General features: G+C 40.4%; 2 protein-coding genes across 3 annotated transcripts in view; one reads left to right on the top strand and one right to left on the bottom strand.

Annotated features, from left to right (window-relative positions):
• REV1 (REV1 DNA directed polymerase) overlaps window positions 1-3,208 on the top strand; it is a 55,607-nt gene extending 52,399 nt beyond the window's left edge. For both annotated transcript variants that reach the window (XM_066545232.1, XM_066545231.1), the window contains exons 21-23: window positions 93-252; window positions 1,119-1,221; window positions 2,786-3,208. In XM_066545232.1, coding sequence (XP_066401329.1) covers window positions 93-252; window positions 1,119-1,221; window positions 2,786-2,897 — 375 coding nt within the window. In that variant the 3' untranslated portion in view covers window positions 2,898-3,208. The remainder of the gene's footprint in view (window positions 1-92; window positions 253-1,118; window positions 1,222-2,785) is intronic.
• A 2,149-nt stretch (window positions 3,209-5,357) lies between these two features.
• The window catches only part of EIF5B (eukaryotic translation initiation factor 5B), a 36,045-nt gene continuing 13,994 nt past the window's right edge, over window positions 5,358-27,408 (bottom strand). The window contains exons 4-24 of the mRNA XM_066545230.1: window positions 27,067-27,408; window positions 26,402-26,622; window positions 26,079-26,229; window positions 24,373-24,468; window positions 23,384-23,476; window positions 21,856-21,939; window positions 19,381-19,676; window positions 18,656-18,763; window positions 18,428-18,538; window positions 17,492-17,559; window positions 16,202-16,343; window positions 14,521-14,652; window positions 13,695-13,877; window positions 13,408-13,569; window positions 11,700-11,831; window positions 10,261-10,392; window positions 10,075-10,151; window positions 9,800-9,964; window positions 8,681-8,819; window positions 7,980-8,141; window positions 5,358-7,118 (exon numbers count right to left, since the gene is read on the bottom strand). The exon at window positions 27,067-27,408 is cut by the window's right edge and continues 304 nt beyond it. Coding sequence (XP_066401327.1) covers window positions 7,011-7,118; window positions 7,980-8,141; window positions 8,681-8,819; window positions 9,800-9,964; window positions 10,075-10,151; window positions 10,261-10,392; window positions 11,700-11,831; window positions 13,408-13,569; window positions 13,695-13,877; window positions 14,521-14,652; window positions 16,202-16,343; window positions 17,492-17,559; window positions 18,428-18,538; window positions 18,656-18,763; window positions 19,381-19,676; window positions 21,856-21,939; window positions 23,384-23,476; window positions 24,373-24,468; window positions 26,079-26,229; window positions 26,402-26,622; window positions 27,067-27,408 — 3,104 coding nt within the window. The 3' untranslated portion in view covers window positions 5,358-7,010. The remainder of the gene's footprint in view (window positions 7,119-7,979; window positions 8,142-8,680; window positions 8,820-9,799; window positions 9,965-10,074; window positions 10,152-10,260; window positions 10,393-11,699; window positions 11,832-13,407; window positions 13,570-13,694; window positions 13,878-14,520; window positions 14,653-16,201; window positions 16,344-17,491; window positions 17,560-18,427; window positions 18,539-18,655; window positions 18,764-19,380; window positions 19,677-21,855; window positions 21,940-23,383; window positions 23,477-24,372; window positions 24,469-26,078; window positions 26,230-26,401; window positions 26,623-27,066) is intronic.

Here is a 27,408-nt window from a genome sequence, read left to right as displayed (position 1 = left end):
TACTGGATTCTTCACTGACACTTAGCTCTGTATGTACATGGTGTTGCCATATTTGTCAGCCTGAGCATTATCCAATTCCATGTTTGGAACAGGCTGAAGCAGTTCCATCAACTTCGGACTCTCCAGGCCCATCAGCTCTGCAGAGGGAGCAGCAGCCGGGCTCCTTCAGGCCACAGGCCCCCAACCTGGCTGGAGCTGTGGAATTCAACGATGTGAAGACCTTGTTGAAAGAGTGGATCACAACCATCTCAGGTGAGGGGTGTCACACTGGGTGATCTTGCAGTGCATCACAAAGAAAACTGCTTTGAGAAGGCTTTTTGTACTTCCTTTCTCCTTCACTCTTCCTTTTGCTGCTTATTTCTCACAGTACTCTTGAAGTCTTACTGCCTTGGCAGTCTTGGAAGAGCTTGATTCTTTCTGCCAGTTGTTCCTCTGTGGCTTTGCCAGCTCCTCTTGCTTAACATCATGAAAAGTAACCTGATCCTTCTTCAAGCCACGTGTCTGGCCATTGTCCTGTGCCTCAGTGTTACTTGTGTCTGAGGTTTCCTCTATTTTTCCAACATATTGCAATTGCCTAAAATGAAAGTTCTTGAAAGGAAATTAATTTCTTCTGTGAAGATCTCTTCTTAGAGGCAAAGGAATGTAGGGTTTGGGGTTTTGTCAAAATAAATGCTGGGAAGAATACTAGATTAAAAACTGTGCAACTGTGACACTCTTGCTAAATTGTGATTTGAAGTAGGTCAAACAAACAGCAACTCCTTAAAACCTTGGGAAATTTGATCTTCCTGCCATGGCCATTATTATTCTCCAAAGAGTTTCAAAACAGCCATTGCATTCTAAAACCCAGTCTCTTTTCCCTTTGGTTACTGCTTGTTTTGCTGTCCATTGTTCTTACTGAAAAAAGTCTACAACACAGGTATTTCAGGACCCTGCACTCCTGTTATGTGCACAGCTTCTGATGTCAAGAAGATGTGTGAGAATACAGAAATTGTCAGGTTGGCCCCTTACATGCTGACACTGCAGAATTTCTTTCTATTGTATTCCCATTATTCTGTGATTATATTCTACGTATACTTAGGGAAAAGACCTCATTTTTAAATTTCTTTTTTTAATTGCAGATCCTATGGAAGAAGACATTCTACAGGTTGTGAAATACTGTACTGATCTAATAGAAGAAAAAGACTTGGAAAAGCTAGATCTGGTTGTCAAGTACATGAAAAGGTAACTTAATTGCTGGTATTTGTGAACTTTAGACTATTTTTGTTGGAATTTATACGCTAGATGCTGCATTGTGAGCCCATTAACCCATCAGACATTCCAGTGATGAGGGGTTTAAAGCTTGAATACTGGGCTTGAGGGAAGGAGTTGGAGTGTTAAAATAGGTATTTTGTGAAAAAAATAATAGTAATATTTAGTTGTAATTCATAGAATCACAGAATGGTTTGGGTTGAAAGGGACCCTAAAGATCACCCAGGCCCAGCTCCCCTGTCATAGGCAGGGACTTCTTCCATTAGACCAGGTTGCTCAGAGCTTCATCCAGCCTGGCCTTGAACACTTCCAGGGATGGGTAATCCACAGCTTCTCTGGGAAACAATTTCTAGACAAAGATTGTACTTTTCATCAGCATTGTCCCTTTTCTTCATCCTGTTTTTGTTCATTTTTTCATGGTATTTATAGACCCAATTTCATTCTCTTGCTGTATCCAGATTCTGTCTCACTCCAGCCTTTAAATGCATTCCTGTTACTTTGTTATTGTGCTCCTATTACTCTTGCCATGAGTTTGAGGTTTTAATCCATGTATAACTTGCTTACTAACTAAAGCTTAGCCATAGAGCTCAGCTTTCTAGGTTTTAGATCTGCAGATATGTTTCACAAAATGAATCAACACCAAAAAGACTACAGAAGTGTAGGAAGTTCACTGGGCCTTTTGTATTACATGATATCTTTAGGCCTTGGGAAATGCAAAATACACAGTGTAATGAACTGTTTCATGAAATCTGTGTAGTAAATTCTTTATAAAACTCTTCACAATTGTCAGAATGTCCCATTCCTGGTCCCTGTGTGTTGGATCTGCCCTGATGGCAGTGTGTCTCCCCAAAGGTTCCCACTCACCCATGTAGTACTGATGTTACACCCTCCAAAGCTCTGAGTGCAGGAACCCTCCGCTCTCCTGCAGTACAGGGACCTAGAAGGGACACTGAGAGTACAGAGCTGCTTTGTTTTCCTTGGGCAGTTCCTTCATTCACTTCTTGTAGCTGCTGATCATAAGAGTAACCCACATCATTGGGGGAACTTGCAGTTCTCTGTGGATTTTGTTTTTAGCAATAAATACAAAAAATAAAAAATGAATATATAAAAAATTATATAGTGCCCCAAACCCTATTATTCAAATGTGTTGATTGCACTTGGCATTTGTTGGAAATAGAGAAATAGCATCTCTGTCTTGGGATGAGGAAATAAAGATGAGGATTCAGAAGCTTGCCATTTCTGGTCTTCAGTATGCAGCTGGTGGAAGGTCACCCACCACTTAATCCACAGGCTCATTCCACTGCCAGCTGCCAGCATTCACAAGCTGCTGTGCCACTGCTCACACCAGGAATTCGTGCTGTTAAGTCAGGCTTGGTGTGTTTAAGTTGGGAGGGAGGGCTTTACCAGGACTGAATCCAAATTCCATTCCTGGGGAACTGTTGTGATCTTGTTTTCCAGTGTGAAGACCAAAAGTGATTGTAAAAAGGACTGGTTCTGTAATGGTAATTTTCAGCCTCTTCTTCCTTTTCCCCCTCAGGTTAATGCAGTCATCTGTGGAATCAGTTTGGAATATGGCATTTGACTTCATTCTTGACAATGTTCAGGTAGTTTTACAACAAACTTATGGAAGCACATTAAAAGTTATCTGAACTTGTAGTAAAGAGCTTGATGAGAGCCTGGAGCTCTCTGCTAGCTGTGCCATAAGTGCTTGTGAGGTATTTGCAAAGTGCATGATAGTAATGCCCTGAGTTTTTATAATTTCAAATTTCTTTTTAAACAACAAAGTGTTTTGTACATTTCTTTTCAGAAAGTGCCAAATTTGTCAGTATTGCATGTAAATAATTGTGTTAAAATTCTTTTATTGTAGCATAGAATCTATTTACAAAATGTTTGTTTATAAAGTTTTATGGATTTTTACAGTGAAGTGTTTACAGTTGTTTAATAAAGAACTGTATGTATATTTTTGTACTGATTCTATTTTGTGATGCTTCAGTTTGAATATAGTGAACCCTTCACTAAAGCTGCAGCTTTGATTCATTTCACAAAGTTTTACACAGTGGCACTGCCTCAACCCATGGAGGAGGCTGCTGTACAGGTACCTGGCCACTTTTTGTTTCTTCTTTGCTAACTTTATTACAGATTTTAAGCTGAGGGAAGACTGTTAGTTCATTTTCAGTTTCATCCTTCAAAGATTCAAGCAAGGGTGGCCCAGCCACTCCTGAAGCACAAAGGATGTCAGCTGAAGCCTGGGTGCTGTCTGACCTTGGGTGTCCTGTCAGCTCTCACGTGCTTCTGGAGGAAGGCAAGTCACCCCAAAGTGGCACTGTAAAGGAGGGGGGGAGTAGCCAACATGGAGCATTGGTCAAGCCTGCATCTGTCCTCTGCATTGCTCCTACTCAAGATAGAGCCATTTGTAAAACACCACTGTTCTCTCCAGCCTGTGGCACACATTTCCTCCATGCAGCATAACAAACTAGGTTGTCGGGAGCAGCTGAGACAGAATAAACCATTCCATCACCGTGTCCCTGCTTGGGGGGTGAGCTTGCATCCCTGCAGTTCATGATTTGGGCAAGTCTGCTTTTTGCAGGTGTGCACCAGCCTCACACAGTTGTACTTTGCCCAATACGTTGAACAAGGCTAAAAAGGACCTGGAGAGAATGAAGAACACTTGACAAAAACCAAGTTGGTAAGAAAAATCTTGGTTGAAGAAGATGTGGGGAAGTGAGAAGTATTAATGCTGGGCATAGAATTGAGAGCAGAAATGCAAGCTGGAGCTAACCCTGGAGCAGTATTTGCACCACTAGCTGAAATGGAAGCACCTTGCCTAGCACAGGGCAGGAGCTGCTGCATGGAGAGCAGCTGCAGCTGCCAGTACAGCTGGGGCAGAGAAAGCTCTGTGGTACATCCCTGGCTGCAGCACAGCTCACAGCAGTGGCAGCAGGGTTTTTACCTTTAGGTTGTGACCTTGGCTTCCTCCTGCCACACACTGGGAGACCTACTGACCTCTACAGCCAGGTGAGAGATGAGGGAAGGGCAGGAGATGTCACTTCCCTTTACTTCAGTATGGCTTTTTGTTAAATCTCTTGTACCATCCTCAGGGAGAAGCTGATGAAGAACAGGCTGGAGAGAGAGAAGTTAACTGAAAACTGGGTGTGGTGGTCAGTGGTACAAAGTCGTGTTAGGGGCCAGGCCCAAGTGGTACCCAGAGCCAGTACCAGGTCCATCCTATTCATCCCCTTTGTAAAGGACCTGGGTGCTGGGGCAGTGCAGCTTCAGCAAGTTTCTGATGGCACAGGATGGGCTGAGGAGCTGGGGTGTGCTGGGACCCCGGTGAAGTTCAGCACAGAGGTGCCAGGCTCTGCTCCCAGGGAGGGAGGGAGGGAGGGGCCAGCTCTGCAGTAAGGCCTGGGACTTGCTCGGCACAGCACAGGCAGCTGCCAGGCTGCAGGAGGAAGATCCCCAGGAGCCAAGGCAGGAGCTGTTCCCTCTGCTCAGCACTGGTGAGAGGCCCCTGCAGTGCTGGGCCCCTCAGTACAGAGCAATTCCCAAGCACAGGCCCCAGTGGTGCTGCTGGTAATGGAACTTCTCCCACAGCACAGGGAGGGCTGAGACAGCAGGGACCTTGAGCAGGCTGGGGAGGCTGATCCATGTGAATAAACACCTGCTGGTGCTCATTTCCTTGCATCCAGCCATCAATACATGACTGAGAGAGAGATGGACTTTGCCTGAGCCAAGACCTCTCAAGTTTCCCTTAGTTTCTAGGCTGGGTCTTTTGGAGCCCCTTCAGTTCCTGCTTTTGAAGCTGCCTTTTTCTCTTCACCTTGGTTTAGAAAAACCAGCACATCAGCTGCTCACATCAAGGCAGGTACTGAAACACAAACAGGTATTTTAGCAGTCAGGTTTCAGGTACAGCCCTGGTTTTGGAACTGGCACTCAGACAGATGTACAATTGGCATCTTTAAAAGGACTCAGCATTAATTGTCAGGCTGTTTTTAAGTTCCACAACAGAAGCCTGCCAAAGGAACATACCTGTTTCCTGGAGATTTTACCTAGGGGAAGAAGACCCTTATGGATTTGAGGGAACAAAGAAGAATACGTTGACCACACTCTTTTGACATCTGTGTTCTGAAGAACTTTTTATTAGTGTAGTTTTCATGATTGCATAGTTTCAAAAGAAAATTTTAACAATTAAATGCAGTCTCCTGTCTCTGATCATTGTGTTCACCCACTGATGGGAAGTTGCACCACACACCAACCATAGTGAAAAGGTCCTTTTCAATGGCAAGTTTAAAGTCTAACAAAAAAAAATCCAGAAAGTTAAATTCCATTTGCAAAGGAGGTGAGTTAGTTACTAAATGTTCCTTTGTAATGGAGTCCACATAGTCTCAATCAAAACATTCAGATTTTTTGACAAAAAAAGTAATCCAAGTGACAGAAGAAATCTGATCAAACTGCATGTTGAATGTTAGACTCTTGTAAGTATCTTAAACACTAAAAATCTCAGCTGCATAAACAATCCTCGATTTTGTTTCAGCTTGTGCTTTTGAAGAATGTTTGTTTTGCTCCCATCAGCATGAGCTGTGAGTTACCCAGAGACAGCCTCAGAAAGAATCCATCAAGCTGTCATCCCAGGCAGAGAGGCAGAGGGGGAAAGGGGGGTAGGAGAATGCTGGGATTGCAGACTGGCTCCTGGTCAAACATCACAAACATCCACGCTGGAGCTGGTTCAGTCCCAGTGGCTCCACAGCTGTGATGCAGCATCCACAGTCACAGCTCCTGGCCTGGCAGCTGTTGGCAGGAGCTCACACCCTGAGCAGCAGCTGGAGAAGAGATCCCTGCTCTGACCTCGGGAGTTTGGTGCTAAACACCTGGCCTGCCCCTCCCGTGCCTGACGTCACCACCTTCAGCACACAGGAAGTGCATTCTGAGGAGGAAACGCCTTTGCTGGAACAGCCTCCACCCTTTTGCCAAGCAGAGGGAGGCAAGAGGGGCCCTGCCTGGCCTTTCCACATCTGCCACAGCCCATGAAGTGAAATTTGGATTACCGAAGCAAACTGTAAAACAAATGGGCTGCTATGTCCATCTCCTTTATTTGTGGCTCTGCATTATAATGATTACAGTTGACTTCCATGAACTGTACAAGCAGTAAAAGGTGGGCAGCTATGCTTTTACAACAATTGTTTCACACAAAGCAAATACAGAGATACCCAATTGCCTAATTTTCTATTAAAAAAACTCTATAGGCACAAAGCAGAAGAATGCTGGAAAAAAAAAAAGTCAAAAAAGTCAAGGAAAGAGATATGCATAAATAAAGAAGTATTTCTTACATCAAAAATGTCCCGAGAATCACAAAGTCTGCAGAAGCTTGGTTAATCAAATACTGCAGTACTGCTCTCATCAGTATAAAAGTGAAAGAGCTTTAGTTCTGTAATAAAAATTCAATTTATTTTATTTTGGAGAGAAGGAGGGAAAAAGGGTGGAAGGAAGGTGTAAGAGAGGGAAGGGCAAACTTTAAAACAGCAGCCAGTATTAGGAAGGGTAGTAGGAGAGGTGAACAGGCACATTGGAACCATGGGAACATGTAAATTGACCACTGTCAAACCAGTGTAAATTTCTTGGTTTCTCATGGAAAACATTTTATCAACATATTTTCCTCCCAAACATATATCCAACACTGTCTTCAATACAGGACTTTGTTGGTAACTTTTTTAGTAACAGGAAGAGTGCGTTTATTCCTGCCTCCCCATTGCTGTAAAAGTTATCTAGATGATTTCAAACACTTTCTTCAGTTCTACTATAAGCTGCCAGTCAGACTTCTGCATCTCATCCCTGAACCAGTCCTTCAGAGCATCGATGGACTGACGGCTGATCTGTAACACACGAGACAAACCCATCAGAAACGCACAGCAATTAACAGCAGCACACTGGAAACAGGTATTCTGAAGTCAGGGCAATCTGCACACCAGGTAAACTCATTCTAAGCCCCCATTTGCTTAATTAAGCCCATCAGCTGAATGACCCAACCTATTTGTTCCCCTTCATTTCTCCTCACACCGTGTCCCTTATCTGGTCTAGAGGGGCTGCAGCTGGACAGACCATCCCACACCTTATGCAGTAAGGCAAGAACTGGAGGGGTCTCCAGGGCCTACAGGACCAGCAACCCCAGCCTGTCCCTATCCCAGGCCCTGCTGGCCCTTCATTTGTGGGCACACACCCCTGGCACGTGTGTGGCAGGATGTGTCCTATGACACAGTGACTTAAAGCAGTTAGCAGGGTGGAGAGCTGTGGCTTTACTTCCAACAGCAAAAGATGAAGCAAAGGATCATCTCCTCATTCAAGCCCAGTGCCCCATAGTCAGAGCAACTGCAAGACTGCTATTCGTTGTGCAATTTCAGGCACAGGCTGTGGTGCCCTGGGGGACTGCTGAGCTCTGTGTACAGACAGCTGGCAAATAGTGAGTGTGGCATTTTGCCCTCTCAGGTGCTCTAAGCTCCAAGGTCTTTGCAGCCACAGCACCTCCTTCCTTAGGCCTCTGCAGGGGCACCTCTACAGATATCAAACCAAAGCTCCAGAGACGTGGGCTGCACAATGCCACACACACCCTCCCAAGTGAATGTCAGTCTGTGACAGAAGGCTCCTCCCCCTGTTTTTGAGGCTTCATGCTACATTTCCACTTCAGGCAAGCTGCCACTCTGTCCTAAGGCCTCTCCACAAACACAGATTGCTCTTACCTTGCTGACGAGGATATCTGTTGCTTCAAAATGTCGTCCATACATTTTAGGTGATTCCCCAGGAATAGGTTCTATTTTAACACAAACTTCTTGGCCTTTCTTTGCAACATCCACTGGTTTGTGGTTTATTTCAATACTTGTGACTATTCCAATTTCAACAAACTGTAATACAATGAAGCAGCTGTAACACATCCACCAAACCTCTGTGCGTGCACCCTTCTCTAAACTCCTGTTTGGAGGCACAGACTTGCTGCAGGAAGTGTGGCACTGGCAGAGCTGCCCCCTCAGCACAGGCAAGCCAAATGTACAGCACAGCAAATGCTCCATCCTGAGAAGGACAGGGACACCAACTTCCCACAGCCCATCTGGGATATCAACTGGTTAGCCCTTAAAATGTCAAGAGTTGGTTCTCTCCTTTTTTAGCTACCAGGTAGGACAATTTTGCCCCTTACTCAATACCACCGCACAGAACTGGCAGGTGCCCTCCAGCCACATTTCCTGTGCCCTGCTCCAGGGCTCAACTCTTCTGGAAGAGTGCAGTGAGATATTTGAGCACCAGAAGAAAGACCTGATTTGCAAGTCTGACCCTCATCTCCCAGCAGCAATCTGTGCAGAGGAAAAGCATGCAAACACTCCCAGGAGCATCATCCCAGGAAGTACCATCTGGATCAAACATGCAGTGGGAAAAGGCCCTTACTTACATTTTTGCTAGGTACACACATGGGAGTCCCCTGCTTCACCTGGCCGGCCTCAACCACAACACCCATCACTATTGGGTCACGAGAGTTGAAAATGAACTGAGGGAGTATTTTCAACTTGCATGGAAACACTGCTATATGCCTGGAAGGAGACAAGAAAAGGCACTTTGAAAGATACATCCGCTGTTCCAGTGTATCACTAACAGCTCTGCCTTCTCCCATACTTCTTGGGCATTCATTCTAGGGGTGATACTTGGAGAAAAGCAGGAAAAAACCTCTTTTCCAGTCTTGCTAATTCTAGTCCATATCTGTTCTTCAAGAACTACAGGGAGTAATAATCATTCATGCCTGGCATGGATTTTAATTTGACAGGCTTGAGTGCTCAACTTAGACCAAGACCAAAGGAGTAGTAATTTTACAGTGTAATTATAGCCTCACATGAACACAGGCATAGAAATATTGTTGCCTGAACTCCAGAATGTCAAGGGGTTTTTTTTGCCAAGTGAACAAATACATTTAAAAGCTGAGCTAAACAAACTCAAGTTGGGATCAATATGAAACTAAACACATTTTCATTTATTTTGACTGTCCTTATTTTACTGAAGGTGACCCAATGACACATGATGCCAAAAATTAATTTTGGGTCCCTATAAATCCTTGAATGATTACATATTCATGTTACTGCAGTCAGAATTAAGCCCTCTACACTGGGATCATGTGAATATGAAACAATAGAATCCAAATCCTTTAAGTTTTGTTTTTTTAACTCTGCAAGACTAACCCATCTGCCACAATCTAGGAAGAGAAGCCAAGTACAGAAAGCAAACTGTAATAAAAACACTCCATATTACACAACAGTTCTAGCTGAATCCTGCATCTGCTGCACAACTTTCACAGCTCTCACCTCACTAGGCCTAATCCAGATCTAGACAATTAGACTGGAGCACTGAATTCTTGAAAAGTATCAATTTATTGTCCTACCATCTTCCTCCTCTCCTCCCTTTCCATCAGAACCATATGCTAAGTAATAAGGAAACAAGTACTTAAATACAGCTTCATTTATACTAAAATAAGAGAGACACTTATTTGGGAAACACCCAGAAGACAATTGCTCATACTTACTTGAATTCCTCTTGTTTCTGTTTTTTGTAATCTTGTCTGTATTTTGTGAAGGCATCAAATAAGTGATAAATGATTTCAGCACTAAAGATGCGAACTCCTAAGCTATCGGCCATCTCCTGTGCGTCCCGCTCAATCCTCACGTCGAACGCCAGAATGACGGCGTACCTGCAGGAACAGCAGCCCAGAGGTTCAGCACAGGGCTCCCCACAGAGCACAGCAGAGCAGCCTGCAGCACCACTGCACATTTATCAGCATTGCACAGCAAAGGTACTCACTGTGGGTCATGCTCCAGCATAACTGAGGCCTTCATAACATCTTTTTTATGGACAGGACCTATATTAATTCCTGAATACTGTTGAAGAAAGCCACAAAAATCAAGTCACTAACCTCTGAGGGAAAAGGAAACATTTACTGACTAAACACAGAATCAATGGCATCAGACAAAGCACAGTAGTACTTACTGGCACTTCTGATGTTTTAAGAAATTCAAGTAATGCCTCTAAAGAGCCTAAAGTAGAAGCCTGGACATAAACACCTTTCTCTTCTAATTTGATTGCGTTCAGTGTTTGCTTCAGTTCATGTATTAGCTCATCCTTTAGGAAAAAAAAAGGAGAGAAAACAAGTTTTAGTTCTATTGCTATTTATGCCTCAGGGTACAAAATCTTCCTGTTCATGAGCTGCTGAAAACAGGCAACAGCCATGGTGATAGGTCCCAAGGGACAGAGTTGCAGTGCAAACCATACACAGCCTGTGAGATACTGACTGTTTCTGGCATTAGAAAAGCCTGAGCTGAACTAGACCTGCGGATTTTGTAGGAAGATGATCATATAAAACTGAGCAGATGCCCACCTTCAGAGCTGGTAACATTTCTCTGCAGACCAAACATCACTTTCCCCAGCAGTACAAGTTTCTGCTGGCAAGGCTGAACAAACACATGGCCCACATTGTGTGGCAATGCCTTCAGCTGCCTGGGGATCAATGACAAAAGCTGACACCTAAAACCACGAGCTGGAAAGGATCCTGAACACTCTTTAGGCCTCAGTACCAGACAGGATGCAAGAGCAGCAAAGCCAATTGGTTGCTTTTAGAGAAGTGAAAAAACCACATTTTTTTAGAGCCTATGCCTTCTAACCTCAAACACTAAAGTCTCTTCCTCTGGCAGATGAATGGGTTTTGCCATTGACTTTTAGCCATTGTATATCTACTACCAGTAGTACACTTGAAGTAAATACTCATATGGACCCAGCAATAAGGTCTGTGTTTGGACATTCCAAAAGTTTAACCTCCCTTCAAAGGTACAAATAAGTAGACAGAAGACTAAAGGAAGACTATGATTAAAAGTATATTAGCAACGTGTAAATTGGCAACATGTAAATTAAAAGTAAATTAGCAAACTAACTTCCTGCCTTTGGAGAAGCAAAACACACAGAGCAGTTTTGAGTTTAGGATAGCTACATCCTTTCCTCTACCATTTTTAACACGTAAATCACAAAAGAAATTTATTGCAAAAGTCTTAAATTAGCTTTGCAATTAGGAGAGTTTGCAGAACTCCACTAGTAGAAATGTACCTAATATAATCTGATTAGAATATATCCATAATTTACTACAAATACCAAATCAGTAATTAACAGAGTCAAACTATGCCATGATACTTGTTTTCAAACCTTATTCTAGCAGCAGAGACACCCCAGCGAAATATCAGGGAGAAAACTAATGGTCAAGATACTAAAAACATCACATCACCAAAGCTTCACATGGGCACAAAACATGTTACTGGAACAGTTTTTAAAACAACCAAAAAACCCAGTTATTTGCAAATTCAGCTCTCAACATTTAACTTTCATCACCAGAGAGCTCAAGTTACCCTCAGTGTGTTGTAGTTCAACATCAGCCACCTCACCTTGAGGACTGGGACTTCATCCTCTTTATGAGCTACAAGCAATGGCAAACCAGCCAAGGTTTTTTCCAAATCTTTCCCAAGAATCTTCACACCTTGAGCAGCAACAACCTCTTTGTGCTTTTCATACTGGTTCTGAAAAAGAGAATATACACACTAGCAAGGAGTTCTGTGCTGAGCAGCTGAAGAACACAGTGGGGAGCAGTGAAGTGCAGCAGCTCCCAACTTTCATCATGATTGTCTTTGCTTTGCACTTTGCACCTTTCAGTCGTCCTGCTCCTCCCCCTTCAAGATACCACCTGCACCTTTGCCAAGGTGGGCAGGGCACAGAGAAATCTAAAAGCAGGGAAGGAGGCCAAAAGGAACATGTACTAGAAAAAAGCAAGCAATAGTAGGCATCTACCCACTAATAAGACCCACAAATTCAGCCCCCTAGGTAAGTGATGGGAAGATGCCAACAGCTTAACAAAAACACTAAAGCTTAACTGACACACAGCCCAAGCCTCTCTGCAGGAAGGGCTGTCCTCACTCTCCCACTGGAGGCCATCCAGCCTTCTCATGTGCTTAATTCCATGTACAATTTCCCAGGTTCCCTCCCCATCCAGGGGAACCTCAAAGATGTCACACTCAGGGCATGGCTCTTAAGACATAACAAAACCAGTTATTTCTGAAGATCTTTAAATTGATGTTAGAAAGATTTTCTGGTTTGTTTCCTAATTTTTTATTTGGATGTCCTATCCTTTTCTTAAAACTGCAAGGCAGCTTCCTTCCTGAATAAGCACTTTGTTCCTGCAAACCTCTATCCTTTAGCCCTCCACTCCAAGAATCTGGGTCTTATTTCAAAGACGACAATTCCACATGAACAAGCTGAATCAAAATGCATCCTCACTGCCTGCATCAAAAAAGCCCAACAGCTACCCTAGGTTTACTTCCCCAGCTCAGGGTTCCCAAACCTGAAAGGTTTATCCTATTATCCTAGGTTATCTATATGGTTTTCTTTGCCTTGAAACAAGTCTGTGCAGACATTTATTCCTTCCCTTTTAAACAGGAAACATCAAAGCAGTTCTTTTCAACATCTTTGAACTGCATGCATTAATCTTAATATACGTATTAATTTATTTACAGCCTTTTGATTCTGTGTCTCCTCATTTCAAGGAAAGCCATGCAGGAAGGATTTCAAATTCAGGGCCTCTCCTCGGGCTAATAAGGGCAGCAGAACCTACAACTCTTGAAAGCACCAAGAGGCTGCAGATTCTGCAGAAGTCCTGGTCACTGCCACTCACCAACCAGCCCTAGAAACTCATGTGTTCACTTTTCTCAAATGTAAGTGTATATGGTTTTTGTTACTAAAAAACCACTTCTACTAATATTTTAACTTTAACTCAGAAGTTGCTGTACCAGTACACTCCATTTCCATTTGAGATGGGCATCTCCCTCTCACATGTAGCCACATACCTGAATCCCTTATTAAAGCATACACACCCTAATCCTCAATGCAAGGTAATTCCTTGATCATTCTCTTTGCCACTGCTGTGACAACACATACCCCAACATGAACATTTTCAAAAAGACACCAGATTTCCCCTGCATTCCCCTTGAAGCCCCCTTTAGATACCATTAACATAACCACATTCTACTACATTCTCTTTTTATAAAGCTTGATTTAATTTTTTCCTGGTTATAAATGTCAGTAGAGTAACAGCTGCCCTACCTTAACTCGTAGCTCCTTCATAGGAGGAGGCAGCAGCAGACCTCTAATCTGAGTCACGATAGGACCTTCTACCCCAGGAACAATAATGGTGTCTCCTTCTCTCAGACGTCCATTAATCAGAATAACATCTATGGTCGTGCCCATGCCTGGCAGTGCTTTCACCTGAATGAAAGGGGGAAAGAAGTCACTTCCTATTTAAGCACTGCAAACACAGTTTTTACCAGAAGGAAAGATGCAGGGAAGGGAGAAATTTCTATATGAATTTCAAGAAAGGGTTGCTGTATTACCTCCATGACTTGAGCTCTCAGCTCCTGACACTCAGCCAGTCTCTTGGTCAGCATGGTTTGTGTGAGCTCAACGAGAAGAGCTATCAGACTGCCCATGCCATCCCCTGTGTGAGCAGAGGTAGGTACAAGAGAAACAAAAGTGCGGGGATCCTTATTCTCATAAAACAAGGCAGCGTTCAAGCCCTGCAATCAGGATTAACAGTTACATAGGGAAAAGCACATATACACATCAGTATTGACAGTAACATTCAACCCCAGGCAAACAGCACTGCATTTTTAAAATCCCAATTTAAAAAGCCAACACTGTTACTGACAGCATGCTATGGAAGCCTCAATCCACACTTGGAAGCAGTGTGGGATAATTCTACAAAGCTAATTACCCCATCTAGCTTCTAGATAGCATTGTATGTCACCAACAGAGGAAGTTCCCAGAACTGATGGGATTCATACCCTGCCAGCATCCAAGAGAAAGAGACAGATGAGATTCTCTCAGGATATTCCCAAAGAGAAAGAGAACAGTGACAGAAAACCTCAACTGCTATCCATTGACCATGCACAGAAATTAGCTATTTTTCTCCAAACCAGCAGTAAGGACAGAGCAGTTAAAATTATGCAAAATGCAAAACCAACAAAGTTTGATTTATAAGAGGTTAACACCAATACGTTAGAAGAGAAGCAACAGCTTTCTTGATATTCCAAGTTGTTTTGAGGAAAGGGGAAAAAACAAAATGAAACAAAAACCACCCACTCACCCAAAACAAACCAAACCACCACATGCCTCTTTACTAGCACTTTTAAGCAAAGAAGCTTGAATATTCCAACCTACCTGTTTTGCAAATTCCACTATGATAGCTTTTGCACGTTCTTCAAATTCATCTTTTGTATTCTTTTTCTGCTTCTTTAAGGTGACAGCTACATCTGTATCTGGACTTTTTTTCCAGTCATATAACCTATCAATCTTGAAAATACAACAGTATGTCATCTTATGCAGTTTACTAAAGGGTGTCTTTATGCTTATGCCACATCATCAGTGAGAAATACTTTATCAACCAACTTAGCCAGCCTTTTATCTGCTCCAGTAATCAAATTAAAGTGTTCTTATTTGCTTTGGCTGCTATATTTAGCTCTGTTTATGTCAGGCAGTATTACAGGATAGCAATGTTACTTCAGATTTTAAAAATTCAAGCTATAGTAATCTTTTTTCATATGAAAAAAGTTTATGTGCATAAATTACACCAAGGTTAAAATAAAACATTAGAAGAGACCGGTTTATAGATTCACATACACATAAAAAAAACCCAAAACCATAGAGGTGTTTGTGTTTTTTCCTGAAAAGAGACTACACTAGTTTTATAAAGAACTCCTAAAATTTACTGGTAAATATGGACCCTGTCCCATGCTGCTACAGAGAAGGGACCAGAGAAGGGTTGTTCAAAAGACACAACTGTATTTCAGAAACACTTCCCCATGATAGCTGCCAAAGCAGGACAGACTTAGCCCAAAAATATCTTTGCTGTAGAAATCAAAACTACATCTTAAGAAAACTGATTATAACCTGGTCAAATAATACAACTATAACTTAAAATGTAAGAGCTCATAGTTGTTTAATTTCAGGCTCACTGTAGGCCTTTGATGGCAACAAATAACAGCTGGGTCCTCAGATCTGACCAAGAGAGAACTCTCTACTACTCTGCCATAAGGCCTGGACACCTCTCCATCCAAGAGGCTGTTTGTATTCTTTCAAAAAGTAGCTGGTTTTGGCAATGAGATAATGACCTCCTTAGTTCCAACCACCTTCCATCGTAAAGCTCCTTTCATTTTTGAAGTATATTGCAATTTTTACACTGCACACAAACAGCCTTCTGACAGCCCTCCCTCAGCATATCAGATGGCTTCCGAAGTCATTGAACGTGAGTAATTTCCATATATATAAAATAATTCACTGAGTCATCACAGAAAGGCAGCGTAATTTCTCATGCAGAGGATTTTAAAAACAGGGCTGAAAAGAACTGGTAATTTTTCCATCTAATACTGCAAAGCCCAAAACACTTTCCACCAGTGATCAACATTACCGCCCCACGGCCTAAAGTCAGCTTGTCTTCAAGTCAAACTGACCAGTATCAGTGGCTAAAATGAAGTATGACTTGTCAAGGTGAAGCTTGTGTTGGAATTTTATCAGAAAATGGACACAAATCTATGTAAGTAGGCACAAGGAAAAAAACCCACAACTGAAGTACAACTTCCAGAAGGGTGAATCATAGAGAGAAGTTACATAAGGCAACAAAATTTACCAGTCGGTACTCCCAAGAACTGATTGTTCTGCAAAGCTCCCGTGGAGCCATTATGGTATCAAGGACACAAAAATGCAACAACAGGACCCAAGAACCACCCCTTCAGATTTTACACAAAAAAAATTCCAGTTCAAGGAAGAAAAAAGACAATTGTCAAATGCCAAATGCACTATTAGAGTGGAGAAATACACTATTAGGATAAAAAATCTATCCTACCTTGTTGAGAGCTACTATAAAGGGGCATTTCTTTGATTTCAACAGATTTATTGATTCAATTGTCTGTGGTTCCAAACCATGCATGATGTCAACTACAAGTATAGCAATATCACAAAGTGAGCTTCCTCTATTTCTTAGATTGCTGTGACATTAAAAGACAGGAAAAAAAATCAGTTATTTAGCAACAGAACCTTTATAAAAACACCAAGTACAATGTCAAACTTACACTGACAAACAAAAAGCTAAAGTTCATCAGTTATTTCCCCTCAAAAATGGAAACCATTCAAATGACACTTTGTAATTTTCATTTAACAAAATACATTAATGAATGTAAGAAATTATTACATTAAGAAATTATTATTATCCTGAAAGTTTTCATATTATTATATATTTTTACAATGCAAGATATGTTCTGATCATTTTCTGAGCAACAATTGAGACAGCTAAAGTGAAATGCAGGAGTGTAAAACCTGAACAAAACTTTTTTTATTTACTGCATAAACACTAAGACTATCACGATTTTATACAATACATGGTAAAGAGACTATCACCACATCACTGTTGGCAAACAAAACCTGGCTAGAAGCTGTAAGAGGTATCACGCCAAGGTACTGATCTGAACATTCCAAGTGCTCCACAACACAGCATTTCAATGCTTACAAAGGTTTTTACTGAAAAATATCACATCAAAGTCTTAATCCTAATGTTTCGAGATTTCATCCAAGATCTCACCTCAGTGAGTTCAGTTATGCTTGTCATGTTTTACTCTTAAAAGCTGATTTAGTGGCTTGCCTGTATGCCACTGGTGTTCCTAGAATGCATTTGATCTCTGCTAAGACTCAGATGACTTGGGTAATTAGTAACTTCCAGTCTTACAAACTCAATTACCTTAACTGGGACACTATGAATGAGAGACTAGGAAAAAAGTTTTAATTTTTTGATTACTTAGGTCACCTGAAATCCTCACCTTTTTTCCTCCAGCTAGCTTCCTCCTTCCATCTTTCCTCTTACACTAACTATTTATTTACATGCTTTTTCAGATATTCATGGCTCAATTGGCACGAAGACAAAATTAATCAGCTATAAAAGGCCAGCAATTAACCAGATATAAAAAGCACCTGCAAATGAAGCAAATCCACTTAATTCCTCTACTTTAAGTTGGTTTTGTTGGACTTTTTTTCAAGTGAGAACTAAAACAATGGATTAAGCAAAGACCACACTTTGCTAAGAATATCTCCAGATGCTTTTGCCATCAGTTCTGAGAAGTACAACATTGTGAGAAAACATTACCTGAAAGACTCATGTCCTGGAGTGTCGATTATCAGCATGCCTGGAATTTTTATGTTCTCTCTGTCAAACTAACATTTCAAAATATTAGCCATCTTGTAGAGATTACACAAGAAGAAAAAAGAACAAAATAAGAGCTGGCAACATTACTGATAGTCTGCACTTCAAAAATCCAGATATATATTTTAAGGCCAGCACCCTCTATAAACCAAATCAGTCAACAGTCATTTCAACATTAAAAAAAAATGATGCAGCACATTCCTTCAGGTGTCAACGGGCCACAAGCTAAGCTAAAATCTGCAAGACAAGGCAGCCTACAGAAGAAAAGCCATTTCAGAGTAGTGAGATGTACCATCCTTGGCTTGATGATTTTCTCCTCTCTCCTAAGCTTACAGGCTTACTGAGTTGAGTTAAATCTTGGAAAAAGCCATTACTACACCAAGGCTTGACAGCCAGTTGCTTCTGCAAGCAAAATAGGATATAGTATCCAAAACAAATTATACAGAACAGTTACTATACTACTATCTGTAACATGATAAAATTCATCACCCAGAAATTGGCCAAATTTCAGTACACACAGCAAAAGCTGAGTTTTGAACACAAAATATACTCAAGAGGTTTCAAGAGTCTCAATTTACAATCAAAAAACTGACAAGTAAGCAGTCTGTGTACATATGTGCACTGTCCAGAACAGAGTGAACAGTACCTTCATATTTTTCTGAAGAAACAGTAATGCATTAACTTAAATCAAATGTATGAAAAATGAGACAGCCTCCGCCTCCCCTTTTGCTGGGGGAATGATAGAAATTAAAAAACAATAGACCACAAAATTAGAGGTGGGGGGAAGTACATCTGTCCATGCCAGGAAATCTCACAAGGCCTTTATCAGTCTACATTTCATATTTGTTAAGATGCAGTTGTTGAAGTGCTGTAACTTACATTTTTCACCATCTTAGTTTGTTCATTGATAGCTTCAAGAGGAACATTAGTTGCACCAATCTGCTGAGTGATACCACCAGCTTCACCGTCCTGCACGTTAGTGTGGCGGAGCTAAAGACAAAAAAGACCAGAAACTTCTGAGCACACTCTAATTCCTTCTGTCTTCAACCAGAAAAATAAATGCTTAAACAAGAGGCACAGGCAGTGCTTTCACACTCCACACCTTACCTTATCTAAAATTTTGGTCTTGCCTGTGTCTACATGCCCCAGGACACAGATAACTGGTGCTCTGAGCTTTTCAGTGTTCATATTTTTGCTGTTTTCAGCTCGTCGTTTCTATGTAAAAGACACATAAGAATTGGTAAGTATAAACCAAAAACCACAGTTCCCCTCTTGACTTGATTACATACACACAAACACAGAGTTAGTTGTAGGACTTATATTTTTCAAGGCAATTTAAGGTCTGTCATCCCTCTTTTGGTAAATCAAAAATTTTTGACTAACAGTTACATTTTTGTTTGGTTGGTTCTTCTAACAATCTAGTAGGCTAAGTTGTTATAAGCACTAACAGTAGCTTTGCTGAAGGTGCATTCTGAACAAGCACCTTGGGTGAGGAAAACAAGAACATAAGCAGCCACGAAAGCACTGAACAGTTTAGACACATCTTTTAGAACTTGAAAATATTTATCTGTAAAAAACAAAAGCCTCTTTTTCCAGGAGGGACATAGAGGTGGAGGGGAACAACACTTAAGTTGCCATCTTTGTGGTCAAGTTACCTAAAAACAAATACTTTATCTTCACACAAAACCAAGTATTTTTTTTTAATTAATACAATTTCTGAACCTGCTAAAATACTAGCCCTGACACAACCACCATTTTGACAAATTTGACAAAATAAACTAAAAATTAATTTGTTTGTTATACAACACAAGAATCCAAGTGTATCTTAATACCTCAATTCTCCGTTTAGCTTTGTCATAAGCACGCTCCTCCTTAGTGCGGTCATCGTCAGAGTCATACTCAGAATCAGAGCTAATTTCCTTGCTGGGCTTCTTTTCCATAGATTGTTTTCCAATAGCTTGGGAGTCTGGCTCTCTCTCATCTGAAGTCTTTTCGTCCTCATCTTCACTGCCTTCACTGTCTTCAGATTCTTCACTCTCTTCTTCCTCTTCCTCCTCTTCCTCTTCCTCCTCCTCTTCATCATCCACTTCATTTTGTTCTTTGACTTCAATATGGACAGGTTTGCTCTCTGTTAAAAAAAAAAAAGAGTAAAGTAAAGATTCTCTATTAAAGTTAACACTTCTGGGGAGAGATGGCACCAAAAAAGCAAGAGAGACTACTAGAGAAGAATGAGGAGTGAGAGTAGGCTCTACAATAAGTGCTTGTCAAGATCATTTTTCAATTTCCAATGTAAAAAAAAAAGCAGAAAAAAAAGTGTTTCATGTTAAGAGTTGTTGGCTTGTGTTTCAAATCCAGAAAGAAAGCAAATTTCGGGTGGAGTGAAGAATGATATTATCAGCACACTTATGTTTAACATTATTTGCAAACATTCAGACATTCTTTAAAGTCATGTGCACTTCATAAAGGAATAATGTACCAATCCCTTTTTAATAAAGCCAAAACACTCCAAATCATTACGATATGGATTCTGTACACTACTGACCAGAAAGGCACATTTAAGCAGACATAATAATCAGAACAAATGGTCTCTTTTATGCCTATTAAGAAAAATCTCATATTCAAGTTTTCTTAGATGGTTCAGAGAAGATGAGAATTTTTCATAGGAATTCTTCAATAAACAAACAAAAAGAATTATCAATAAGTAATTTTCTTTCTTTGAAAGCTTCCCATTTATAATCACCTGTAAAATCATACAAGGCAAGCTGATGATCACTTTAAAACCATGGATTGCCCTTCTTACAACACTGCTGGCAGGCTCACTGCTCTTAGAGATTAGTAACATTTCCTTGCTACATTCATAGTTCAGCTTAGTAATACATTAAATCTAATTCCTAGGAAGGCTCTTTTTCTGTATCCCATTGGCAGTGCCTTCAAAGCCAAGCAGTAAGAAGTGCTATGTCCTCTCCAGGACAGTGGTGCCAGACTAAAGCACTCAAGAAGGCAAGCAGCTCTTAGAACTCAAAAGCACCAGAGGAACACATCTGTGTTGGAATTAAATCCATTCTGGAGTATGTATCTGTATGTCAAGTATTACACTCAAAAGCACAGGTGTCAGAAGTATAGGCAAGTAACAAGTGCTTGATGAATAAATAATCTTTAAGAAGCAATTAAGATATTAAGGAAGCACCAAGTCCAGTAATCAACTCCTGTTCAGGACAGCTCACAGAAATAAACTTTCCTCCACCACTGGAAGAAAGTTATCCCTGCACTGTAGCACAGCCCCAAGTTTCCCATAAACATTGCTGTTGAGCACAAAAAGAATATGGCCTTTGGCAGACATGCACAGGAATATTTATGTTCTGGCAATTCTTTCCTTTCTTCTAAACCTGCTCTCAAAAAAGCATATCATAGAATCACAGAATGGTTTGGGCTGAATGGGACTTCAAAGACCATCTAGTTACAGCCTCCCTGCCAAAGGCAGGGACACCTTCCACTAGAGCAGGTTGCTCAAAGCCCCATCCAACCTGACCTTGAACACTTCCAGAGATGGGGATCCACAGCTTCTCTGGGCAACCTCTTCCAGTGTCTCACCACCCTCACAGTAAAGAAGCTCTTTCTCAACTAAACCTATTCTCAGTTTGAATCAATTTCTCCTTGTCCTGCCACTACATGGTCTTGTAAATAGTCTCTCTCCATTCTTCCTGTAGGCTCCTTTTAGGTACTGGAAGGCTGCAATAAGGTCACCCCAGAGCCTTCTCTATTCCAGGCTGAGCAATCACAATTCTTTCAGCCTCTCCTTGTAGAGAAGAATTTACTACAACACATGCACACTTCACCTTCACACCATTTTATTCCCCCGCTTCTTTGAAAACTTCTCGCAGGGGTACTCTCTTAGATGCTGGCAGATTCACATAATGAAAATACTACAGCTTTGAAATGATTACTAGAGAAATACAATCCCAGGTAAAAGGTTTCCCAAAGCTCACAGAGATGGTTTAAGCACATATTAGAGAAGAGGATTTCTACTCCCGTAACAAAGGACAAAAAAATTACAACCCATTTATTTTAGATGGTAACTCCACAGAAGAGTATTTCCAAAGGGTGTCTTAAGCAGTATTTGCATGGCTTCTGAAAGCTCTGCTTTTGAGAAGAGGTTCTTGTATGTATTTATCATCATACTTACCTTACAATTTATCTAACGGAGCAGAGGAAAAGTCTAAGTAAAATAATGTTTTCTATAGAAACAGAAAACTTAGCCCAAAGCCTCTTAACCAGAAAAAACGTACATTTGGTATTTGCATGCCCACCTTTCTCTCCATCTTCATCACTAACCATAGCTTCCCAGTCATCCAGACCTGCATCTTCTGTGTCATCTTCTTCCTCTTTTTCTTCTGAAACCAAGAAATCCAATACTGAAGTTAAAAAAAGTCAGTCCAGTAAGATATAACATTTTTAGATGCTCCTTCTTTTGACATACTGACAACTGCAACTCACAGGTTTGCTGTTACCATAATTCTATTGAAGTATCTCCACACTCCATAAAAAGAAGATGCAGCATACTTAAAAAATAATCTCCAACTCTCTCCACAAAAATCATGTAGTGCTAGCATCTTTGCCTAGACAAACTTTTGTGGAAGAGACAGAGAACCTACTCATCTAGTTCCTGTCTGCATATCATGCCAATGCCTGCATAATGCCTGCCACACAAACCCGTACCACAATCACTATCCTTGCAAGGAGCTGCCCAATTAACAGTCACCATGTGTAACAAACAAACTAGCAGAGAAGCAAGAATACAAGTTACAGTAGAATTTTAACAAGTGAGAATATACAAATTGTCTATAAAAAGGACATCAGGTGCCTTAACATAAATATACCATGGGTTCCAGAAGCATTAAACATATTAATTCAGCAGGAATTCAGTTAGATTTATGAAAAGACTGCAGCTCTTAGTAAGAGACAAATGGAAAAATGCAAACATACAACCCTCTCCAAAAGAGGCATTATACAACATATGTTTGCTGCAGCACATGTGTCATAAATCTCAGCTCTCTGAAATGAAGACTAGGTTCCACACTGCTAGAATACTAGCTAGGAGTTAATGTTCTGCCAGTGAGCCCTTCTCTTAAGGCAGTGGAATGGCCATCACGAGATAAGTCAAGCTAGAATCACTGGACACATTCAGCTTTGTTTTCAAAAGCAGCACATTTTGTCAGTATTTGTCTGACTTAAGAAGGGTAAAAATTGAAACAGTCTCCTTGCAGAGAAAGAAGTCCAGTACAATGTGATTTTGACCAAGCAAGTACTGTGTATAGGCAAAGATGAGGGCAACAATCTGATCAGCAAACTTGCTGACAACTCAGTTTCACAAGCTAACACATATCCTCTTCATTCAGCACCTGTGAAAGCAAAACATCTGGCAGAAAGAATACAATCACTGTGAATACTGCACTATCAATTCTAGAAGCAGCATTATTTCCTCCCTTCCTCCACCTAACGGTTGACAAAACAGACTTGTAAAAGCAAGTGACAAGTCAAGGGAGCGAATAAGGCACTGAATGTGCTCATTTGAGAAAACTGATCAAGCCAATTGAACACTGGAGTTGAACACTGGAGTTCACCCAGAATAAGAAACCTTTACCACATTCATGCCTTTTACTCCATAAAATTTCATCCATTCCTCCCTTAAGAAAGGAGAAAAAAAAAAAAAAAAAAAAGAAAAGGCAACTGCCTCAAGAAAGGATGGCCATTCAGCCCTATCCAGCAAGGTACTGACATCATGCAGCACTGATACACAAGCTTAAACGTTTGAAATTTATTAGCATTACTACCAACCTGGATCTACAGGAAGAGGAGCCTCTTCTTTCACTGGTGTTTCCAGTTCTACAGCGTCTTCAGCTGGGGAAGTTACTCCCACACTTTCTGAAACTGCAAGACAGGAAGCTGGTTGCTACATACTTTCAAAGTGCAAATTGGCTGACTACACAGACAGCTCCACTCCAGTTTATTTGGAAAACACTTGGCCTTCTAAGCAGTTGAACACATTTATAAGATAGGTCAGCTATTGACTTTAAAAACTCCTCACTTTCTTTAAAAGACAAGAGAAAATGAACTAATACTAGTGAACTACCCACACCTCCCCTACTGTTCCATTAAAAATGAAAACTAAAAAAAAAAAGAGAAAAAAAATTAATGATACGATTCAGATAAGCACCATTTTCAATAATTTACACACACTCCATAAATGATAAGCAGGCAATTAACCAATATAAAAAAAAATAAAAAGAAGAAAAAGTAGCTAAGTAAGAAATACATCTGAAATTTTTAAACTGAGGGTTAGGCTTGAGAAAAGCCACAGTAATCCCCTGGAGCAAAGTAAAAAACCACAAAAGTAAAAAACTGACATGTTCAACCTACATCTACCAGTGCAATGAATTCCAAGGTTTCAAAAATGCAAGCTCTTTGAACTGCTCTGAATAACTTGCACCCAGGAGATGAAAACTGGTTTTATATACCAGAAAGCAAATGAACAAACTGTCTCCAACTTAAAAGTACTAAAACTAGGATCAATGTATTTTGATCCTGGGACAAACTCAGACTTAATTATAAGTCACTATTATTTAAACTACTTTGCATTTGATGTACATATGCACACAAAGCATATTCAACATCACATTTGTAAAAGGCCTTTACACCCTGTACATGCCCAACATTTAGAAAATCTAAACCCCAAAATGAAATTAGCTTAAGATCAGCTGATTTATTTTAGAAATACTTCCAGAAATGTAACTAATCAATTAGGTATCCCTATATGCAAACTACACCTTCTTTATTTTCTGGCTGCTGCTGCTTCTTTCTCTTTTTGTCTTCATATATTGGCCTCTTCTTTGGCACAGAGTCTTTTGATGGCACTTCAACACCTGCAAAACAAACAAAAAAACTGTTAAAAAGAAAATCCAAGTAATTAATAAACAAACTTTGGTTTAAATAAGAATATGTTTTCAGAAACTGGAAGATGGAGAAAGAAAAAGTAGAAAGTAGGTTCAATGCATATTTTATCATTTTTAAAAGTCTGAATTCAAAAGCTAGAAAACTTGAATGAAGTATAGCTCTTCAGATACTCCTGACTGCTCTCAAAAAGAAGGGTAAAAACTGAAACAGATAACTGGAGGAAGGCAATGGCAATGAAACAAAAAATAAACAAAGCAATCAGATTCTACGACTGCAGGTTTGAAGGTATCACAAACCTGCATAAAATGCCATGAACACAAATGTCATGATTAACAATTTAAGGTCTGGTATGTAAAAATTCACTTAAAACCTGTCTGCCAGTGGTCCTAGTTTCAGACAATTTGGAGCAGTTCACAGGCAGAACTCTTCTTAAATGCTTAAAGTTATTCAGCAGAAAACATTTTCCCTTTTGCTGTGAGGGAAGGTTTGTGTTTTTCAATTGTTTTGTTTGTTCAGGGTTTTGGGGTTTGGTTTGTTGTTTGGTTTTAAGGGTATTTTAATTGTACAATACTGATGGTTTTAAAATAATGCCAGGTTCAATTCACCAGCTTCATCTTTGCCTCACCAGGAAGTGGGAGCTGTAATATATTAAGGGATTCCATCAAAACCAGAAGTTTGGTGCGAAGACAAATTAAAAACGGATTTACTGCTGCACATTCAAATTTTTTTTGCAGGTACTGAGTGATTAATATTGCAAATCTGACAAAAATCCAGTTGTAGGGGCACAAATAGAAAGATTCTACTAGCTACGGCGACAACCAAGGAGAAATAGCCTTCATGTATGTTTAAGAGCTCCAAACATTTTACTAGCTATGAAGATTCCTACATTTATACATCCACCTACCAGTAAAGTGTCAGATAGTGTACTCTACAAATACACTCAGCTTCCACAAATTACTTTCTTTTTTTAGTCACAAACCAGTTACCAAGACCAATTTAGGACATTTTACTTACAACATATTGGAAAATTTTATTTCATTCTAATGGAGACAGATTATATTTCACAGAAAAGGAGGAAAGCTCTTACATAGTTCTGGAAAATCCCAGAGAAAAACATGTCTTCTCCGTGGATTTCCCCATTGTTCTTGAAGCAAAACAGTGCACTTGCCTAACTAAACAGGTGAATTAATTCAACAAGATCCAGATCACTGGTCTTACAAGACCTTCAGCACAGCCCATGTGCTTTTCCTGGCCTTTAGACTACACCACTTCTTTAAGTGCTTTTTCCTAAGTTCCACAAGTAACATCTTTAAACTGCAAGTAGACTATATTAAAAAGCTGGATATTCAAAGTGTAAGACAAAAATACAGGCACTTAAATCTGCTTAAGAAATAAAGGGGAAAGGAGGGCACACACTGCCTTTCTTGACAACAGAGCAGCTTTACATGGAATCACTCTGTACTTGCCCTCCTAGCTCCAGACAGGAAAAAAAATAAACACAGAGCCATAATGGATATAAAGTTTGGTTGGGGTTTTTGGTTCAGTTTGGTTTTAATAATTATTAAGCTCTACTGCTTACCCTGAGCTTGGAGTAGTTTAAGAGTAGCCTCTGCTCTGGCTCTGGCTTCTCGCTGAGCTTTTGTTAAAAGCTTTCCCTCTTTCTTCAAACGCTCCTTCCTCTCTTTTTCCTTCTGTTTCTTCCTTTCTTTCCTCTCTTGCTCTAATCGTTCCTAGAAAAAGAGAAATAAACATGCAGAAACCCTAAAGCATGCTTTACACAAAAGCTGCCCAAGTACATTCTGTTTACGAGAACATATTAAGGATTAATTCATTAACTGCACCAGCAAGTAGACAGATTAGAGTTACTCCCTTATTTTATCCTTGGAGTGAGAGATACGGTACCTCCTCTTTGCGTTTTGCTTCAAGTGCCTCCAGTCGTCTTATGCGTTCTTCCTCCTCTCTTTTTGCCCTTTCCTCCTCCTCTTTCATTTTAGCCAAGGCCTCTTGCATGGCTTTAACTGTGGCTTTACTGGGACCCTTCTTCTTCTCTTTCTCTTTTTCTTCTTTCTCACCTTTCTTTTTTTTCTTGTCTTTTTTCTTTTTGTCCCCCTCATTGTCATCAGCTACAGAAAGAAGAGGCATATTTTCAAAGACCCCAGAAATTTCAAAGATACTCTAAGTAAAATTTATGTTTCAAATATGATAAATAATATCAAATGAGGAATATTTTCACTAGCTACTATATAAACATTTCATAATGAAAACAATTAAGCTCTCTTACATCATGGCCCGAAGTCTTGAAGTATCAGAAAAACAGGGAAGTGAAAAAGTACTCTTGCAATACAGAACTGTAATGAGAATTCACCATTTGGCTTGTTTTCTCATATACCTGAACAAACTACAGGCCAGAAAACACAGCTGCCTGTGAGCCAACACAGAGGCAGACAAGGCTACCAAATTTCTAGTATTCACAATTCAAAATAAACCAACACACTATGCCAGGCATCTCTCTGGCCTTATGAAAACTACAGTATTTAATTTAAAGTTTAGGAAACCATGTTACAAACCTTCTGTTCCTGCAGCAGTCTCTCCTTTCTCGCCAGGGATTGCTGTAACTTCAGGAGAAGCCTTCTCTTCAGCTTTTTTTAGAGATTCCTTTGGTTTTGTTGGTTCTTTACCACCTTCTAATTCTTCCTTCTCTTTCTGCTTCCTCAATTTGGCTTTTTCTTCTTCACGTTTTTTTCTTTCACGTTCTTTTTTTTCTGCCTTCTTCTGAGCCACTGTTTTTACTTTGAATGAAGGTTCTTCTTCATCATCCCCACTCTCTGCAGCAGGAACAGACTTTGGCTTTTGGTTTTTCTTTTGTCCTTTTCTAGACTGGGAAACCTCATCTGATTCATCACCACTCT

Source organism: Molothrus aeneus, chromosome 2, assembly GCF_037042795.1.
Source record: "Molothrus aeneus isolate 106 chromosome 2, BPBGC_Maene_1.0, whole genome shotgun sequence".
Taxonomy (NCBI): Eukaryota; Metazoa; Chordata; class Aves; order Passeriformes; family Icteridae; genus Molothrus; species Molothrus aeneus.
This window is presented reverse-complemented; position numbering and strand designations above follow the sequence as displayed.